The sequence below is a fragment of the Periophthalmus magnuspinnatus genome, chromosome 10, assembly GCF_009829125.3.
Source record: "Periophthalmus magnuspinnatus isolate fPerMag1 chromosome 10, fPerMag1.2.pri, whole genome shotgun sequence".
Classification (NCBI taxonomy): Eukaryota; Metazoa; Chordata; class Actinopteri; order Gobiiformes; family Gobiidae; genus Periophthalmus; species Periophthalmus magnuspinnatus.
The window spans coordinates 21174284-21195147 of record NC_047135.1 but is presented as its reverse complement, the minus strand read 5'-3'; the positions used below and the strand labels follow the sequence as shown (position 1 = coordinate 21195147).

Sequence of the window (20864 nt, the reverse complement as noted above, 5' to 3'; positions counted from 1 at the left end):
TGATTGAATGTTTTAACAAACCACTGGCATTGGTGCAAAGTTAGTGAAGTGTTATTGACTGACACAGTGATATATGAATGTGCAGCAGAAACAAGATTATTAGTGTTGGTTTAACATCTTTTTAAAGTAAATAAGGTTTTTATTCAAAATGTGTGTTTTGTTCATATTTTCTGTCTCTGATTTGATTGTGTATTGTGTACCACCTGGCTGGCTTTGTGGACACTTTAGTTCAGGATAAGATTAGTACTTCGATGTCAGCACTTAAAGTTACGCAAAATGTACTCTTGTGCGCTTAAAGCCATGTTAGAACACTGTTACCTCCTTACAAACAAACCTGAAGTTGTGTTTCACACATGTTTGAGTAATCCTTTATTATTAATCTGTCTACATCTCCAGAGCTCAAAATGCTCTGTTTCACCTTGTGATGTCATGTAGTGGTAGTTTTCAAGTTAACAGCTACCTTTTATCTTTAGTTTAGTAGAGACTGAAAATTCCAGGGCTGAAATTATCCAAATGATTCTAGTGAAGATGTATGAAGTTTAAAAAGACAGTCGAGCAATTCCTGTCTTACATCACAAGGTAGAACAGAGTGGTTTCTGTTTGGGAGAAGAACTCTGCCTAATTATGCTGAGTTTCTATGTTACGGTATGAAAATAGTATAATATGGGGTCTTTAATAATTGTTGTGTAATCATGTTATCTACTGTAGCCTACAATTGTGTCAAAGTTGAATTTAAAACACTTATTAAAATATGTTTTTAGTTTTCTGAAGTCAGAATGTACTTTCTTGTATTCTAGGACCTGTGGCCAATACATCCATATTAAGACATCTTTACACTAAGATCTCCCATCTGAAGAGGTTGAGCAAATTTTTGTGGCTGACTGCATTTATCAGTGTGAACAATGCCACCAGGCCTAGATTACAGGAGGAGAGTGTAGAAAGTCATTGGCGCTAGTTTTGGGATATTTGATTTGTGAAATCTCTGTGTTACTACACCATAAAAGGAATTATGTAAATTGGACCAATGCTCCGTTCTCAGACTCTCATCTCACACTGCTGGGGGTATAACCTTGATGTGAAACCTCCTGTAGGCTTGGTGGTCCAGTGGTCATTGGTCTCTGTGGTTAGACCCACTACCCCACTAAGAAGGTCTGGTGTCCAGAGTCTTGTGTGTGGAGTTGCATGTTTTCCCTGTGTCTATAATATTCACTGGCTCCAGTAAAAAAAAAAAAAGATGATAATAATAATAATAATAATAATAATCATAATCATAACAATTGTGTCCCCTCTGTAAAAAAAAAATACATAAATAAAAAAATTAAAAATCAGTTTGGGAAATTCCTGGTCACTTGACTCAAGTGAAAGTAATGATCATTCAGTCCACAATCTCTGCTGCCCTTTAGAGATTGTGGAATACCATGTCATAGTAAGTCAGACTGATGTCTGTATGTCTGTATGTACTGATAATTATCTCTGAGAGATTTCCTGATTTCAAGTGTGCGTGAAAACTCTGAAACAAAAAAAACAAAAACAAAAAATGAGCCCATTGTACAAATGAATAAACGATCCCCAAGGTTTTATTTTAATTTTTGGCCCAAGACATTTTCTAGTTTAGTTCCATTTTAGCCAGAAATGGGAACTTGTTTCTTTATGAGGTGACACATTGTTTGATGTGGTCAGGGCAGACTTTAAACGCACCACAGAGCCTTCACACAGCCTACACACGTCCCACACTACACTTGGCCTACCGCAGGGCCTCGGTGTGTGGGGCTGCCCTGCATGTCTTCACTGATGGGAAATTCAGATGTGTTGATACGGGCAAAAGGGTCATGTTCCTAGAAAGCAGCCATTCAATGTGATGTATTATACTGGCTTTTAAATGACTTTTGGACACCCCAGCCTTTGTGTTGCATTAGGTCTATGTAAAAATTAAAGAAGGCATGCTTTAGTTATGGCATTTTGAAATAAACTATCTCATACAGTCACAAATGCCCAGGGACAAACTGACAGTAGTGAGGCTGCCAATCTGCGGCATCAAATTCTCCAGCCACTACCAACACTCACAGACACCACATTCATACTCGGCAATTGCTAAAAACTAGGCAACTGTGGAAAGGAAAGATAGATGCTTAGTAACATGGAGATGGGTAGCGGGTACCTTTAAAGGTCTTCTATTACCTAAATTTGACTCTTTTGAGCTTTAAGCCATGTTATAATATTGTTTCTTCCTCAAAAACATATCTGGAGTTGTGTTTTGCTTCATTCACACATGCTTGCGTAACCCTGCATCTGTCTGTCTACATGTCCAAAGCTCAAAATGCTCTGTTCCACCTGACATCAAGAAATGGTAGTTTTGAAGTTAACAGATTTTACCTCAGGTTTAGTAGTAATTGGAAATTCCATGGCAGAAATTATCATTAATGATCCTGGTGTTTTTTTATTTTGCTATTGTGTCTAACTCAAGATATGAACATTAATAACAGACAAATCAGGCGCCTTCTTTCCTTGAGGTCGCTCCCGCTAGTGTTAGCAACAGGTTTAATTGACAGCCTTGCCAAGTGCCTATTCCTTGCTAAACACGCGGTGCGGGCAGGAAGGGGCGTTACCTTCAACAACCTCCAAACTCCAAATTGGTTCTTTGGTTCATACTTAAGGTCAGAATTTCTAATATGCAACTTGTCTCCATTTTCACCCCTTTAACTGCTAGCCTCGATGAGCTTCATTTGACTGGAGCTGAAACCTATGGGTGACATCGCACTCCCTTAGTCTGCATATTTAGGCTGCAGAACTCAGCCTAAATATGCAGGGTTTGTGTATTAAACATGTGTGAATGAAACAAAATGCAACTCCAGGTATATTTATGATGAGAAAACAACATTATAACATAGATTTAAAAAAAAAAAAAAAGAATAATAACTGTTAAGTAACTGTTTTACACAAATAATTAATGTAATATTCTGAATTCTGCAGTTCAGAAAATAGATCAGAAGCAGGCTTTTAAGAATGCCTATAATGATTTGAAGATGACATGACTGTGCCCCATATCTGAGAGAGGGCCTTCATCACTGATCATTGATTGATCTGAAAAACACTAATGATCCACCTGTAACAAACAGGTAATGACGAAATGATGAGGTATTCCATGGCCCAGAGCAACTGACATATTCCACTCTTCACTGATTAAACCACATCACAGCCCTGCTCGCAAGAAAATGCCACACTACTCATACTCCACCAGATCAGCTACCAGATATGTGGCTATCAACACATTGCTACTTCTATTTCACCCTCTGCCCTTTTGGGTTCAAGAGGAGACCAACTAATCATGACATAATAATACAACATGGATCAAAAGTGGAGTTTCCCAATACTATCTACCGGAAAATGCCATGTGCTGTTGTGTTTAAAAGAGTGTGCGAGTCTGCCAGTCTACCACCAGTGAATCCATAGCCCTCTCTATCATCACACTGAGAATCGACCAACGCTTCGCTGATTTCAATGGCTGTTTTTGGGCTTGGTTGTGGTGGTTGTGCATGGTACCTGGTTCTCTTGGCTCTTGTGCCAATGGCGATTTCTCCATCCCAGGCACGTCCCTTATCAAGCGAGTTTAATATGCTTTTCTCACGTCTAAAAGGAATGTTTGAGGTAAGAGCACATTATCACCAGAAACATTGCAAAAGATTATATTATATGAGGTAAAATGTACTGAATCCTGAATTTCCATCTTGCTTTTAGTTTTGACAAGTTAGTAAAATTAATCGTAATTGTTTTCCTCAAATTGGTTGACCAGAATTTTAAATTTTATTTGATTATAACTTAAAATGAAAAAAAAAGGCTTTGTAAATACATTTTCTTAGTGTAAACAATACAGATTTCTTTTCTTTTTTCATTTGCAAATTTCTTCCTCATAAGCCTGTTTGCTTCTACTAACAGAGGATTGGCTGTAGACCTCTTCATTGAAAAACCCAGGCTGCACAAGCGATATTAACTTTAATTTTTGTCAAATCTCTTTTTAACAACAGTTTTTTTTGTCTCTGACAGAGCTGCCCCCTCAGCTGCAACTCCTCACTTCCTGTAAGTAAATTAGTATTTTAAATTTGGTATCACTCATTATCTTCTAATTAAGTGGTTAGTGGTTATTCAACTATTGGTTAAACTTATTTATGTTTAATACAATTACAGTGTGTGCACAAAAGCATTAATTGCTTTTAATGCTAATGAACATAGATAGCCTAGCATGTTGTGTACCAAAATGTATGTACCAATATATTGTACTTCAAAGTCAGCCTAATAGGACCATGAATTCTATCTTAAGCTTAATCATATAATTACTTTGAAATGTATGTAAGTACATAACAACAAGTACATTTAAAGCTGCAAGCGGTGATGAAGGCCCTTGTCTCGTCCTCTGCCTTATTGTCGCGTGTGTGCAGCCTCAGTGCGATCCCATGTACAGCTTCATCAGACAAAGCAAGTGTGACAAAGAAATATACTGCATTAATGAACCAAGCAATTTGCCTTATGTTTGTAAATAGATCCAATTACTGTGGTGTCCTTGGAAAAGACTCTTCACCCAGTTGTTTACTAGCCTGTGCAAATTAGGTGTATGCATGGGATACTGATGTTAATTTCTTTAAGGAGGAAGAAAAATGCCACAAAAATGTGTAGTATTTGGCCGCAAAAAGATTTGAAATGCAGTGTTTATGCTTGTTCCAAGAGCTGTCACTTTAGCAGGCAGCTAGCATGACAGCAGGATATCCCACAACATCCTGTTGACTCTGATCGTATCTACTATCATCTGCGTAGCTTCCTTCTTTCTCACACATTGCATTTCACTTTCAATAAGCTGCTACGTGCTCACAGGCAACAAATGAACCAGTGCTGTTGCTGACGTTCTGTGTATATGCTCTATCCTAGGACAAAAAATGCCACTGCCTGAACTTGTCGGAGGTGAGTTCAAGGTTTTGCCTAATTTTGGTACTTGATCCGGATTAAAATAGAACTTAAATAGGACAGTTTAGAATAGGCTTAGACTTTTTCTCAATGGCAGGGACTCAGGATTTGATCAAATGTGGTCTTAAGTTCAAGGAGGCCATTGTTGGATTTCAGATGACTTCACAACATTCTATTGGCAAATATTATTTACTGTAGATGTGGGGCAGCTAAAATGAATATTGTTAAAATGGAGATTTTTTTGTAATATCCAAAATGCCTGGATATAGCAGTCACTTAAAGAAATCGTCATTTGTGAATGTGTTGTGTTTGGTTATTTCATGAAAAAGCACAACGTAATCAACAGGGACAACTACTCTTACCACCCATCTGCTATTATGACATCATCACAATATCTGAATTTGAGAATCTGAAAACCACTCATTTTAAGGTGCACTATGTAACTTCTCTAGTGAAAGGTCTGTGAGCAGCTTGTCTCCATGGAGATGTTTGTCTTTGCATACATTTTTGTATCAACTGATTGCCATATTGTTCTACAATATGATATTAAAACATTTATCTCCATGGAGACAAAAAGGTGATGCCAGCGAGTTTTTGCCAAGTTAGGTCTGTGGAGAGGTGACCCTGCTTACAGTAAGAATGTACAATTTTTATGGTATTTTTGAATATAACACCTATAACAGAGGAAAATAAATATTATTTATTATAAATATAAGTATTCACAAAGACAAGCAGGTGGCTGGCTCCCCACCTGAAAAGTTACATAGTGCACTTTAAATGAAGAAAACTTTCCTTAGACTCTTCAATCAGACTTGAGCATTGTTAGTAATTACTCAACTCAGACTTAATGAAATGGACTCCGTTCAGACTGGTGCCTGGTGCCAAAATGGTGCCTTTCTAACCCTGCTTGGACTAACTGACAGGTTCCTTGTTTTTGTGCTTTGTGACAGAGCTGTGTGTTCCCGGGTTACCTGATCTCTGGTCTGAGGGCTGTGAATCACACGCTGCCGGAGAGATCGAAGCACATCGGGATTCTCATCAACAAACTCGAATTCAGCGGCAGGGAGTTAAGCGTATGTCTGAAAATCTATTAAAGGCTCTTTCATCCAAAGCAATTTTGAAAAGTGACCATCTGCATCTAGTATAATGTGAATAAAGTCATCAAAGCTCAAAGCAGGTAGTGGGGGCTGTTTTTGGAGGATTTAAAGAATCTGCGTCTTCAGTTGCCACACTTGCCCATCCAGAAACCCTGATACACTTTTTTTTTTTTTTTTTTTTTTTTGCAAACTTCTAACAAGATTTTGTTTTACTCTGCTTTAGCCTTAATTTCCAGTCAGTTTATTGATATATCTTGTATTTCTTCTTTAGAGGGATCACGTGTCGGAGAAACTGAGCTGCAATTCCAGTGCCCCTCGGGCCTTCTTCAGCTCCATGGACAATGTTATACAGTACATCAACGCCAAGCAAGCACAAGCAGCATCCAGGATAGGCAGTCATACTCACGCACAAGCACATCAATTTTAGCTAAATTATTTTGAGAAAAAAAAATGTAGACAGATACCTTACTATTAACCTATTTATTTAATATTTATTTTTATTTATGCTATATTGTTTTGTCTGTTGAAATTTTATATTTTGTAAAACATATTAATTATGTTTACAATTGCAGCTATTGTTAAAATTTTAATGATTAGATTGAATATGCACTGTATTCACTTGATTTATTATATTGACTTTTTGTAAAACATGTTTTAATCTTTCAATAAAGCTTAATATTGTTATTACTATTACTGTCTGTTCTGCCACATATGGGAGTCAAACCAGCCACCTTAATACTGGATTTAAACCATCCCATATAAGAGGGAGAGGGAGGCAAAGAGAAAAAGAGGAAGAAAAAGAAGGGAGAGATAGGAGGAGGACAGAAGAGAAGGTGAGTGATTGCAAGACTGGGAAGAGAAGAGTGAAAGACAGATTGAGGAAAGAGAGAGGGGGTAGGGAACGTGGGAGGAGAGAGGGAAAAGGTGAAGGGGCTTAAGAATGACGGAGGAGAAAGATGGGGAGAAGTGAGGGAGGAGGAGAGAGAAAGAGAGTGATAGAAAAACCAGGGAGAGAAGAGAAAGGGGGTGAAGAAGCAAGTGAGGGAGGACGAGAGGGAAAGAGAAGGATAGAGGGTCCAGGGAGAGAAGAGAGCAAGGGGTAAAGAGCGAGGGAGGGAGGACGACAGAGAAAGAGAATGATAGAGAGACTATGGAGAGAAGAGAGTGAGGGGTAAAGAGCAAGTGAGAGAGGAAGAGAGTGATAGAGAGACCAGGGACATAAGAGTGAGAGAGGGGCAGAGAGTGAGGGAGGGAGGAGAAGAGAGAAAGAGGGGGATAGAAAGTGATAGAGAGACCAGGGACATAAGAGTGAGAGAGGGGTAGAGAGTGAGGGAGGGAGGGAGGAGAGAAAAGCAGTGATAGAGAGAATAGGGAGAGAAGAGAGGGGGGGGGCGAGTGAGGGAGGAGGAGAGTGAAAGAGGGTGATATAGAGACCAGGGAGAGAAGAAAGCAAGGGGCAAAGAGCGAGTTAGGGAGGAAGAGAGTGATAGAGAGACCAGGGAGAGAAGAGATAGAGGGGTAGAGAGTGAGTGAGGAGGAAAGAGAAAGACAGAGAGGTGCAGACACAGAGGGAGGAAGCCTTCTTCAAAACCAGCAGTAGAGATTGAACGAGCGAGCATGCAGCCGACACCCAGTAAGGTAGTACACTTTCATTTATATGTATTCGTAACAAAATGTTTAAATGTCAAGTGAATTGTCAAAACTTGTAATTTTTTTCACAAAATATATTTTCAATAGTAATTTAATGGTGAAATCGCATGTGGCATTGTAACATAGTTGAATTGGAGTTACTTTTTAAATGGTCCATATTACGCTGTTTTCTGATCTATGTTGTAATGTTTCCTCCACAAACATACCTGAAGTTGTGTTTTATTTCATTCGCACATGTTTAACACAAACTCTCAAACAGAAAACACTTGTGATGTCATGTGGTAATACAGGAAATGCTCCTCTGTGTTTTTAAACTCCATACACCTTCATCAGAATCATTTGGATCATTTCAGCCCTTGCCAATCTCTACTGAAGTAAAGGTAAAAGGTAGCTGTTTGACATCATGACATCACAAGGTGGAACGGAGCATTTTGAGTGTTGGAAATGGAGACAGACTAATAATAAAGGGTAATTCAAACGTGTGAACGAAGGTATGTTTTTGATGAGGTAACAGCATTAAAACATGGACTAATATAGGACCTTTAATGAATTTCGCACAATAGTTTTTTTCGACTGCATTCTTTTACTTCTACTCGAGTAATGTATTTGACAGAGGTGTTATTTTCCTTACAGTTACATTCACTTCAAATTATAAATCAGCGTCCAAACATTTACTCTTACATGTGTAGTAGTTTTGACTCCTGTTCCTATTTTTTTTTTTTAACCACTACTTTGTACTTCAGTTTAGTAGGATTATTTTGAAGTAACAGTACAGTATTCTTAAACTAGTAAAATGTTTTGACTACTCTACCCAACTGTTCTATTTACCAAATATATATGTGAGAATAGAAGGAAGTTAATAATTACAGGAGAAGGCTACATTCCTGCAGACCTGTAGCAGCTGTAGCCTAAACGGTGCCAATTGATACTTGGGGAAAGAAATGCCCTGGAATGCCGATCGAACTGATGATCAGAAGACTCACAATTTAGATACAAGTTCAACTGTGATGTATTACAACAATGCTAATCATTACCAAAAGTGAATCTGAGTAGTTAACCAACACATAAGCCAAACCTGATTAGAGTGACCCGATTTTCAAAACCAAAAACATGTTGGGGTGTTTGGTAATAATAAAATTGTGAAAAAAGACTCATAATTAACAATATTATTATAGGAGTTAAATCAGTTAAAACACTCTCAGGTCCGAGCTAGGGAAATAATGTGAACTCTCTATCTTTAGGTAAAAGAGATCCAGCAGGTCAAGCAGCTTTTCTCTGACCAGCTCAGTAAACTACAGAGCAAACAACACCAGGATGCAGAGCTACTGGAAGAGATCAGGTACTACTACTACTACAACAACTACTACTACTAATACTTCAGAACAAAACACACCAGGACGCAGAGCTACTAGAAGAGATCAGGTACTACTACTACTACTACTACTACAACAACTACTACTACTAATACTTCAGAACAAAACACACCAGGACGCAGAGCTACTAGAAGAGATCAGGTACTACTACTACTACTACTACTACTACTACTAATACTACAGAACAAAACACACCAGGACGCAGAGCTACTGGAAGAGATCAGGTACTACTACTACTACTACAACTACTACTACTAATACTACAGAACAAAACACACCAGGACGCAGAGCTACTGGAGGAGATCAGGTACTACTACTACTACTACAGCTACTACTACTAATACTACAGAACAAAACACACCAGGACGCAGAGCTACTGGAAGAGATCAGGTACTACTACTACTACTACAACTACTACTAATTCTACAGAACAAACAACACCAGGACACAGAGCCACTGGAGGAGATCAGGTACTACTACTACTACTACTAATACTACAGAACAAACAACACCAGGACGCAGAGCTACATCAGGTACTACCACAACTGCTACTACTACTACTACTACTGCTACTACTACAGACCAAACAACACCAGGACGCAGAGCTACATCAGGTACTACCACCACCACTACTACTACTACTACTACTACTAACACTACTATGTCACTTTTTTCTCCCTTTCCATTACCCTTCCCCTTCCGCCATCGTCTCCAAGATAAAATAAATAAATAAAATCAAAAAGATACATTATTCTTTTCCACTCATGATGTCCATATAGGCTACATGAGTCACCAGTAAACTTAATTTGAAATTCTCTTCTGTTGCATGACAAGGCTTGAATTAAATTACATCATTCTCCTGTTGCATCTAAAATCAAAATTGATAATGACTTTTGCTATATTTGAAATGCTGTTTTTGGCATCAGTGTGTCCAAATCTGATTGCACCTCTCTGCTCTCCTCTCAGGTTGTTCACCAAGCAGCGGGCCGCCATAGAGAGAGACTATGCCCAGGTAGGAGTTATTCTGGTCCCTATACTGGCGGTTACTGGAAGTGCTGCCATTGATCCTCAGAGGTGGCCCTGTGAGAGTAGGGGTGTGGGCTGAAGTGGACAGAGTGCTGTGAGTGCAAGCTACACTTAAAGCTGCACTTAAAGATCCTATATTATACAAAACTGGCTCCTGTGAGCTTTTAGCCATGTTAGAATGTTGTTACCTCAACAAAAACATACTCAGTATTGTATTTTGTTTCATTCACACATATTGGAGTAATCTTGCAATCTACATCTCCCAAGATCGTAATGCCTTGTTTCATCTTGTAATGTCAATTGAACTGATTTATTCTACAATACAGTAGAATAAAGTTAAGATGTTGCCTTTTTACATTTTGTTCAGTTGAGATTGTCACAGTATGGAGTTTAAAAACACAGTAGAGCACTTCCTGCATTACCATTTGATGACATCACAAGGTTTTTTTTCTGATTGAGGGAAGAACCTAATCTGAATATGTGGGATTTATGTGTTAAACATGTGTAAATGAAACTAAACACAACTCAACAGCAATGTTCCCTCTAATTTTTCACGAGTCTGAGCAAACACACAAACTCCCTGAGCGGTCCCATGGACCACTGTGAGCAACATCAGACGTGCGCACTGTGGTCATGCTGCATCGCATCCATCCAAGTTAAATGGTTGATTAAAATAATCAAATTACCGCATTTAAACAACACTTATACAATGAAAATTACAAAAATCTTGCTCATGACCTGTATAGTATGTTAATGCTATTGGAAGTATAAATATTTAATTTTAACAATGGAAAAACATGAGCTTCCAACCAAACCAAGCCAACTGTAAACTCCAATGTTGAAAACACACTTAACATTTTTTATGAAAAGGTCTGACTTGTATTATGCGTATAAGCCATTGTGTGAAGCTTTTGCTTGATTTTTACAACTCATAAACTAGTGACAGTCAATGACCAATACACACTGAGAGGAATCTGTATCTGCACAGCTGCTCTATTACTGTACATTTAAATAACGTATTAAAACACAATATATACCGTGTATTTGTATATAAAATATATTCAAAACGAGTGGTATGGGTCAAAATAAATATATATTTACAAACCACACACTGCAAACAGTGAACAAACACACACACTTCAAAATGTAAACAAACACACACTGGAAAGTAAAAATACACTGTACATGTGACAGTGTGACAGTCATTCTGTGAAAGAGGTTGGAGGATCGAGTCCCGCTCGGAACAACTTCTGTCATTCTGTCCTTAGGCAAGACACTTCATCCAAGTGGTGTGTGTGATGATTGGTGGTGGTCGGGGGGCGCAGATTGGCATTAGCTAATGCTAATGATTACACATACTACATATTTGACACACAATTAAGTCAATAGCAGAATGAACCATGCTTATCAATCAGGAACAGCATCCAGTCCATCAAAACGTAAGGTCCTTTGCTCCTGACTCCACCATGAGATCGTCACTCGGTTCCACGAACCGTTCCGGGTCCGAGATGCCTCTAGTTTAACTTGTACAAACATCCAGTGTCCTCGGTCGCGTACTTCCTTTGTTTTGTCCGTTTCGTCATGTTTAAACGCAAAATTGCTGCAAAACAGTGCGTAAAAATACGCAATTACTCGCGCGTAATTTTACGCGCGGATCTTTGCCCGAGGGCGGGCCGTCGGAAGAGGTTAAACAGCACTTAGAATCATTAGCGAGTCTTCACTCCACGTCGCCGACATCGGCTAAAACACTGGGAGCGGGACATGAGGACGCCTGTCAATGACGTTGATAAGCTGCGCAAATACGTATGTTGAATCACATAATTGGCTGGAGCAGCTCGTCGCCGGTCACACTCACTGACTCACATTGAAAAATAGCGCAGAATGAATTGTGTGTTTATTTTATTTTCAACTCCGGTTCGATTTTTTGTGCGCAGCACAGATTTTCTCTGCGCGGAAACCGTGTCAGCAGTGCGCAATTGCGCACGCGCGCAGCTTGGAGGGAACAGTGCTCAACAGGTATGTTGATGAGGTAACACTATGACATAGATTTAAAAAAAATTGTAATATAGGCTCTTTAATGTGCATATGACAGTTTTCATGTTTTACATATTATGACTTTGTTTGGTGGGATAGTACCTGGAATCCCTGTGTGTCATCATGCAAAAACAATTTATATGGATTTAATACATTTCTGGGAAGTTAAATCTTCATCTTCAACAACATAAAGGTGTTGTCATTTATTTGTATCACTCTAATCATGGTCCTTGTTAACATTATGGTTACTAGGTAACAATTATGGAATTATCTCTACGTTCATCTGCAGCCTGTGTCCAACCAGGAGAAAAAAAAAATGCAAATCTATCATCAAAATTATTAAAATTATATTCAAATTTTATATGTAATTATGTTAACTATGGGGGCGGGTGCAGAGAGATCTGGGCGGAAGTCGAAGGCGGGGACCTCGACGACCAGATCTCCGGACATGGAGACTAGCTCTGGGGACATGGAATGTCACCTCGCTGGGGGGAAAGGAGCCTGAGCTTGTGCGGGAGGTTGAGCGTTACCGGCTAGATATAGTCGGCCTCACCTCCACGCACAGCTTGGGCTCTGGAACCCAACTTCTTGAGAGGGGTTGGACTCTCCATTTCTCTGGCGTTGCCCGTGGGGAGCGGCGGCGAGCTGGTGTGGGCTTGCTCATTGCCCCACAGCTCAGCCGCCACGTGTTGGAGTTCACCCCGGTGAACGAGAGGGGTCGGGGACAGGTCTCTCACTGTTGTGTCGGCCTACGGGCCAAACAGCATTGCGGAGTACCCAGCCTTCTTGGAGTCCCTGGGAGGGGTACTAGACAGTGCACCAACTGGGGACTCTGTTGTTCTCCTGGGGGACTTCAACGCCCATGTGGGTAATGACAGTGACACTTGGAGGGGTGTGATTGGGAAGAACGGCCTCCCTGATCTGAACCCAAGTGGTGTTTTGTTATTGGATTTCTGTGCTAGTCACAGTTTGTCCATAACAAACACCATGTTCGAGCACAAGGGTGTCCATTGGTGCACGTGGCACCAGGACACTCTAGGTCAGAGGTCGATGATCGACTTTGTTGTCGTGTCATCTGACCTCCGACCGCGTGTCTTGGACACTCGGGTGAAGAGAGGGGCTGAGCTGTCAACTGATCACCACCTGGTGGTGAGTTGGATCCACTGGCGGAGGAGGAAGCCGGACAGACCTGGCAGGCCCAAGCACATCGTGAGGGTCTGCTGGGAATGTCTGGCGGAGCCCTCTGTCAGACGGGTCTTCAACTCCCACCTCCGGGAGAGCTTCTCCTTGATCCCGGGGGAGGCTGGGGACATGGACTCCGAGTGGGCCATGTTCTCTACCTCTATTGTCGATGCGGCTGCTCGTAGTTGTGGTCGTAAGGTCTGCAGTGCTTGTCGCGGCAGCAATCCCCGAACCCAGTGGTGGACACCGGAAGTAAGGGATGCCGTCAAGCTGAAGAAGGAGTCCTATCGAGCCTTGTTGGCTTGTGGGACTCCTGAGGCAGCTGATGAGTACCGGCGGGCCAAGCGTGCCACGGCTCGTGCAGTCACAGAGGCAAAAACTCGGGGTTGGGAGGAGTTCGGGGAGGCCATGGAGGAGGACTGTCGGACGGCCTCAAAGAAATTCTGGCAAACCGTCCGACGCATCAGGAGGGGGAAGAAGTGCTTCACCAACACTGTTTACAGTGCGGGTGGAGAGCTGCTGACCTCGACTGGGGATGTTGTCGGGCGGTGGAAGGAATACTTTGAGGATCTCCTCAATCCCACTGTCACGTCTTCCGAGGAGGAAGCAGAAACTGGGGACCCGGGGGCGGACTCGTCCATCACCCTGACTGAAGTCACTGAGGTGGTTGGCAAGCTCCTCGGTGGCAAGGCTCCGGGGGTGGATGAGATCTGTCCTGAGTGCCTCAAGTCTCTGGATGTTGTGGGGCTGTCTTGGCTGACACGTCTCTGCAACATCGCGTGGCGGTCGGGGACAGTACCTGTGGAATGGCAGACCGGGGTGGTGGTCCCTCTGTATAAGAAGGGGGACCGGAGGGTGTGTTCCAATTACAGGGGAATCACACTCCTCAGCCTTCCCGGTAAGGTCTATTCCAGGGTACTGGAGAGGAGAATCCGACCGATAGTCGAACCTCGGATTCAGGAGGAGCAGTGTGGTTTTCGTCCTGGTCGCGGAACACTGGACCAGCTCTATACTCTCCATCGGGTCCTTGAGGGTTAATGGGAGTTTGCCCAACCAGTCCACATGTGTTTTGTGGATCTGGAGAAGGCATTCGACCGTGTCCTTCGTGGTGTCCTTTGGGGGGTGCTCTGGGAGTATGGGGTCCGGGGCTCTTTGCTAAGGGCTGTCCGGTCCCTGTATGACCGGAGCAGGAGCTGTGTTCGCATTGCCGGCAGTAAGTCAGACCTGTTCCCGGTGCATGTTGGACTCCGTTAGGGCTGCCCTTTGTGACTGGTTCTGTTCATTATATTTATGGACAGAATTTCTAGGCGCAGCCAGGGGCCGGAGGGGGTCTGGTTTGGGAACCACAGGATTTCATCTCTGCTGTTTGCAGATGATGTTGTCCTGATGGCTTCTTCGAGCCAGGACCTGCAACAGGCACTGGGGCGGTTTGCAGCCGAGTGTGAAGCGGCTGGGATGAGAATCAGCTCCTCCAAATCCGAGGCCATGGTTCTCGACCGGAAAAAGGTAGCTTGCCCTCTCCGAGTGGGTGGTGAGTCTCTGCCTCAAGTGGAGGAGTTCAAGTATCTCGGGGTCTTGTTCACGATTGAGGGAAGGATGGAGCATGAGATTGACAGGCGGATCGGTGCAGCGTCTGCAGTGATGCGGTCGCTGTATCAGTCCGTTGTGGTAAAGAAGGAGCTGAGCCCAAAGGCAAAGCTCTCAATTTATTTACCGGTCAATCTACGTTCCTACCCTCACCAATGGTCATGAGCTCTGGGTAATGACCGAAAGGACAAGGTCGCGGATACAAGCGGCTGAAATGGGTTTCCTCCGCAGGGTGGCCGGGCGCACCCTTAGGGATAGGGTGAGGAGCTCGGTCACACGGGAGGAGCTCGGAGTAGAGCCGCTGCTCCTACACGTTGAGAGGAACCAGCTGAGGTGGCTCGGGCATCTGCTCAGGATGCCTCCTAGGGAGGTGTTCTGGGTATGTCCCACTGGGAGGAGGCCTCGGGGAAGACCCAGGACACGCTGGAGGGACTATCTCTCTCGGCTGGCCTGGGAACGCCTTGGGATCCCACCGGAGGAGCTGGAGGACGTGTCCGGGGTGAGGGAAGTCTGGGAGTCCCTGCTTAGACTGCTGCCCCCGCGACCCGGCCCCGGATAAGCGGAAGAAAATGGATGGCTGGATGTTAACTATGTTGTAGTGCAGTCTAATTTGTCGTAGGTACTTTAAAGAAGATCTATTATGCAAAATAGACTTGCACTGCTCTCTACTTTAATTTTATTTTCTTCTGTGATATGTGTACGATTTGGTAACATTGCATAGTCATTTTGGTACAAATGAAAAAAAAAAATCTGCTACTCGCTTGCTTGATCTGCAGCTATCCATGAGAGGTGCCAACAGCTCTTTGTTGTGATGACGTTTAGGGCGACATCAGCTCATATTGGGCGCCACAGTTTACTAACTGTTGTTAGTTTCTTTTTAAAATTGTTTCTTTTATTAAGTCGTTTTAGATGAATATTACAATTTAAAATGTAGAAATTAGAACGTATTGATCCATGGGTGTCATAGATTATAACTACTGTATATACCAGACACAAGCACAACCTTAAATAAGTTTTATACAGCCTATAAAGCTTTTCTAAAGCCTCCCAGAGAATCGTGCACTGTTGATCTGTTTGTGCACATGAACATTGAACATTTTACATAGATCAACCTACTTTATATCATATTTTAGCGGTAAATTTTTTCTCATTTCTCTATTGAAATGAATGGGATTCCCACTTAACAGGAAGTGTCACCACAAAGAATGTGCGATTAAGTCACATTTAGAGGCAAAAGTGGTCAGGGTGGAGTAAGGTCAATAATGGAAAATTTTAAAATTTCAGACAATGCACCTGGAAACTAGTGGACAGGCATGGTCACTAGGTCAATAAATATAGACCACAATGCATTGCGAGAGTTGGAATCTCTAAATACTGTTTTCATTGCCTTTTTAATGAATTAGTCTGAGGGCATTTTTTCACCATGGAAGGAGATACAGATGAAAGGCAAGACAAAGGAAATAAATCAATAATTAAAATAAATCGTAATGTATGTTATTCCCTACATAGTGGTTGTTTTGTTTGAGTGACAATGAGAGTGCTTCTAGGCTCTGCAAAGGTTAGCCGTGCAACACCAGAAGAAGGATTGGCAAAGAGCAAACTCAGACTATGTCACTTCTGGGTAAGTCCTTATGTATAAAAATATTTTATAAATTGTGCCGAATAAGACTATTGTATCCTTCTCTGGGCTAAGGGTTTCTGACATGGAGCCTTGGTGGTCTTGTGTTCCAGCAGTGTGTTTGGCGTTTGGAGATCCATAGTAGATGCCACAGCTCAGGCGGCCTCAGCACGGCTCTTGGCCTCAGAGGACTATCGCTCACTTACTCTGCACACCTCTAAAAGTCTACGCAACGCCAAAGACAACCACGCCAAGAAGGTGAGAACAGGACTGCACTGGAGTATAAGCACGTCTGAAAGTGGGCGGCACTTATATTTACTTTTGTTTTTGGAAGGAACTGTATTTCTCATTGTAATACCGTAAATTCCGGATTATAAGCCGCTACTTTTTTTCTACACTTTAAAGACTGCGGTTTATAATGCGGTGCGGCTTATATAATTTTTTTTTTTTTTTCGTGGCGCCAAAAACATTTTGCCTAGCAACAATTGACCAATAAAATTGATGAGTAGTTCACAGAGGTCCAATGAAATTGTATGATCAGTCAAGCGCACTGTAACAACTACTGTAAATCAGTCATTTGTACTAACCCTAATCAACATGGAAAATACTAAAAGAAAAGCGTATGATGCGGTTTTTAAGTTAAAAGCGATCACTCTGGCGGTTGAAGAAGGAAATCGAGCTGCCGCACGTAATCTTGGCATAAATGAATCAATGGTGAGAAGGTGGAGACGCCAGCATGAAGAACTGAACCAATGCAAAAAGACGAGAAAAGCTTTCAGAGGTAACCATAGCAGATGGCCCGAGCTTGAAAACTATCTGGAAGACTGGGTTAACACACAGAGAGCAGGCGGCCGCGGTGTTTCCACTGTACAAATCAGACTGAAGGCTAAAGCTATCGCCACCGAAATGAAAATAGAAGATTTTGGAGGTGGGCCATCGTGGTGTTTTAGATTTATGAAACGGAAAGGCCTGTCCATTAGGGCACGCACAACTTTGTGTCAGCAGCTCCCTCCTGACTACGAGGAGAAACTTGCTAACTTCCACACATTCACTCAAACAAAGATAACGGAGAATTACATCAGGCCAGATGATATCATAAATATGGATGAAGTACCTCTGACATTTGACCTGCCTCTCACTCGAACCGTAAATAAAAAAGGTGACTCGTCTATCACACTGAAAACAAGCGGACATGAGAGAACGCATTTTACCTGTGTTCTGAGCTGCACAGCATCCGGACTAAAGCTTCCTCCGATGGTGATTTTTAAGCGGCTGACAATGCCAAAGGAGAAATTCCCAAACGAAATCGTGGTGAAAGTCAATAAAAAAGGTTGGATGGTGGAGAGCGTAATGAAGGATTGGCTCAGAGAGTGCTACTCAAAGCGACCAGGCGGCTTTTTTCACAGAAAAAAAGCATTGCTCGTTATGGACAGCATGAGGGCCCATGTAACTGATTCAGTGAAAGCTGCCATCAAGAGCACAAACTCAATTCCAGCTGTGATTCCTGGGGGTACCACTAAGTATCTCCAGCCACTGGACATCAGCGTGAACCGGGCATTTAAAGTGGCACTGCGCGAAGAGTGGGAGGCTTGGATGACAAGTGGTGAAAAATCTTTTACGAAAACAGGCCGCATGCGAAGAGCGTCTTTAAATCAAGTCTGCCAGTGGATCCTAAATGCGTGGAGCCGTGTCAAAACATCAACCATCACCAAAGGGTTCCGAAAGGCTGGACTGCTGCGTGATGAAGAAGACGACGTGCACTCAAGTGACATCGAAAACGAGGAGACTGTAGTAAGTGGTGATATCCTGAGGCTGTTTAATTCGGACACTGAATTAGAGGACTTTGATGGTTTTAGTGCGCAGGAGGAAGATGAAGAAGGCGATCAGTGACTTTTGTGGCAGAATGCAATATTGGTATATGTTTTTACCAGTTATTAGGAGATACTGGAATGCTGTTCATGCACTGTTGAGTAAAAAAACATAAGCAACGTAATTTGTGTGTAACCGATACAAACGTATATTTCAAGGTTGCCGCATTACAGGCACTGTTAGAAAAAAAGCATTAGCAATACGTATTTAATATTTGTTTATGTTACGCGGATTAAATAAAAAAAAGTAAAAAAAAAAAAATCCTCACATGTAATATTTTTCTGTGTAAATATCTCATATAATAAATTGGTTTTTGGTTGTATATACATAAAAGTGAAAATAGTGGATGTTGTTCCTGCTTGTCACTCGCTGTCAGTGACTCATTTCTTACAGTAATAAGAAGATATAATGAACGTTTTTAGCTAATTTTTCATATTACTACGTGGGATACCTGCGGCTTAAAATCCGGTGCGGCTTATACAAGTACAAAACTGATTTTCTCTCTAAAATTAGAGTGTGCGGCTTTTAATGAGATGCGCTTTGTAGTCCGGAATTTACGGTAGTTAAAAAAAAAATCTCCATAGACTTCCACCAGACTTCCGATCTGGTCAGTCCCCAAATTGCCTTCACTAAGAAGAATTAAGTATGGTACCCTTCTTCACTGCATCATCAGATTTTCTCACTGTCAACATTTTGTGTTTCATATATACAAAGTTCTTGACCAATTAACACCTGTAGGTTTAAGCAAAACATTTTTTTGTCAGACAGGAGTGTTTGTTTACCTTCTTCACATGTTTCTGCTATTTCCTGTGGCCTACTTCAGAAGCGTCACGTTTCTCGATTTATGGTCCTTGGACCTCTTTTTAGAATCTCCGTGGCCTCTCTGATCCAGCGGTGGTATTTGTGGATGGATCTAAGAGGCCATTGAGATCGCAAAGAGAGGTCCAAGGACCATAAATCAGGATGAGGGAGCGTACACCTTATCATATGTGTTAGATGCAGTCCGTATTGTCTGATAAAACCATGTAAGCAGTCTACCAGACATGTCACTACACCAACACATTCTGAGGAAGTAGATGAAACATGTAAAGCAGGGAAACAAATACTCTGTCTGACAACATTTTTGTTTAAACAGTTTACATAAATGAACCCTTACCTAATATTTAAGGATTGAATATACAAGAAAATAATGGCCTGAATAATGGTTATGTAATTACTGTATACTAAAGAATTTTTACAATATAAAATGGCTACTCTTTCCACATTTTCTGCACACGGCTGCTGTGCCTATGTGTGCAGGGGGTGGAACAGCTGCAGAGGATCCAGGCAGAGCTCCTGGACTCTCTGAGGGAGCTCCAGCGCATCAAGAAGAGCTACCACCAACTCAGCCTCATCGCTCATACAGCCAGAGAGAAGGCTGCCAACGCACACGCCACGTAATCACTCAAAAGAGGGCTCAAATTTCAATATATGTTTATTATTCAGCTTCCATAAATGATTTATTATTTTTTATACCAGAGCCAGAAAGAGCGAACATGGCCTCTTTAATTTCAAATCACACAAGATCACCAAGGTAGCATTAATTAGAATTTTATTGTACCATTAGTTTTTGTTTACCTAAGTTAATAGAAATTACCTCTGTTCAGATGAGTGCCCGATTGAAGGAGTGTGACGACCGTTTGACTGAAGTGAGGAATCAGTATCTGCTGACTCTAGCAGCGCTACATGCTCACCAGCAGCACTACTACAGCCACGACCTACCCACAATCATGCAGGTAACACAATTAACACAGAGGTAACATAACAGTGTCAGTTCTGTTACACTGAGGTAAGAAAACTGACAATGAGGTAACGCAGCTGACAGAGATGTAACAGAACTGACATGGAGGTAGCACAGGTGAGATAGATTTAGCAGAACTGACATAGATGTAACAGAACTGACATGGAGTTAACAAAACTGGCATGGAGGTAACACAGCTGACGTAGATGTAACAGAATTGACATGGAGGTAACACAGCTGAGATAGATTTAGCAAAACTGGTATAGATGTTACAGAACTCACATTGAAGTAACACAGCTGACATAGATGTAACAGAACTGACATGGAGGTAACAGAACTGACATTGAAGCAATTGAAGGCTTGGTGTAAACTGAGGTAATGTAGCTGACATAAATGTAACAGAACTGACTTGGAGGTAACACAGCTGAGATAGATTCAGCAGAACTGACATAGATGTAACAGAACTGACATGGAGTTAACAGAACTGACACAAAGGTAACACAGCTGACATAGATATAACAGAACTGACATGGAGGTAACAGAACTGACACTGAATTACTTATATTCTACAATACTTGTTAAAATTCTGCCAAAACCATCCAATTATTGCAGTTCAGTACATAAATTATGTAAACAATAATTACCTGAAATTATATTGAGCACCAATCTGAGCACTTTACCTAATCTCAAATGTA

The 20864-nt window shown here is 41.7% G+C and overlaps 1 protein-coding gene and 1 long non-coding RNA gene across 2 annotated transcripts in view; both read left to right on the top strand.

Annotated features, from left to right (window-relative positions):
* Positions 1–4872: 4872 nt before the first annotated feature.
* LOC129456553 (uncharacterized) lies at positions 4873–6451 on the top strand. The gene is made up of 3 exons (XR_008648835.1): positions 4873–4950; positions 5904–6026; positions 6322–6451. It is a non-coding gene; the product is annotated as an uncharacterized LOC129456553 (long non-coding RNA).
* Positions 6452–7666: 1215 nt separating this feature from the next.
* The window catches only part of LOC117377329 (F-BAR and double SH3 domains protein 1-like), a 36830-nt gene continuing 23632 nt past the window's right edge, over positions 7667–20864 (top strand). Inside the window, exons 1-8 of the mRNA XM_055224681.1 lie at positions 7667–7688; positions 8942–9039; positions 10040–10085; positions 16450–16523; positions 16634–16778; positions 19689–19825; positions 19908–19962; positions 20036–20164. Of these exons, the coding sequence (XP_055080656.1) occupies positions 7668–7688; positions 8942–9039; positions 10040–10085; positions 16450–16523; positions 16634–16778; positions 19689–19825; positions 19908–19962; positions 20036–20164 (705 nt within the window). The 5' untranslated portion in view covers position 7667. The remainder of the gene's footprint in view (positions 7689–8941; positions 9040–10039; positions 10086–16449; positions 16524–16633; positions 16779–19688; positions 19826–19907; positions 19963–20035; positions 20165–20864) is intronic.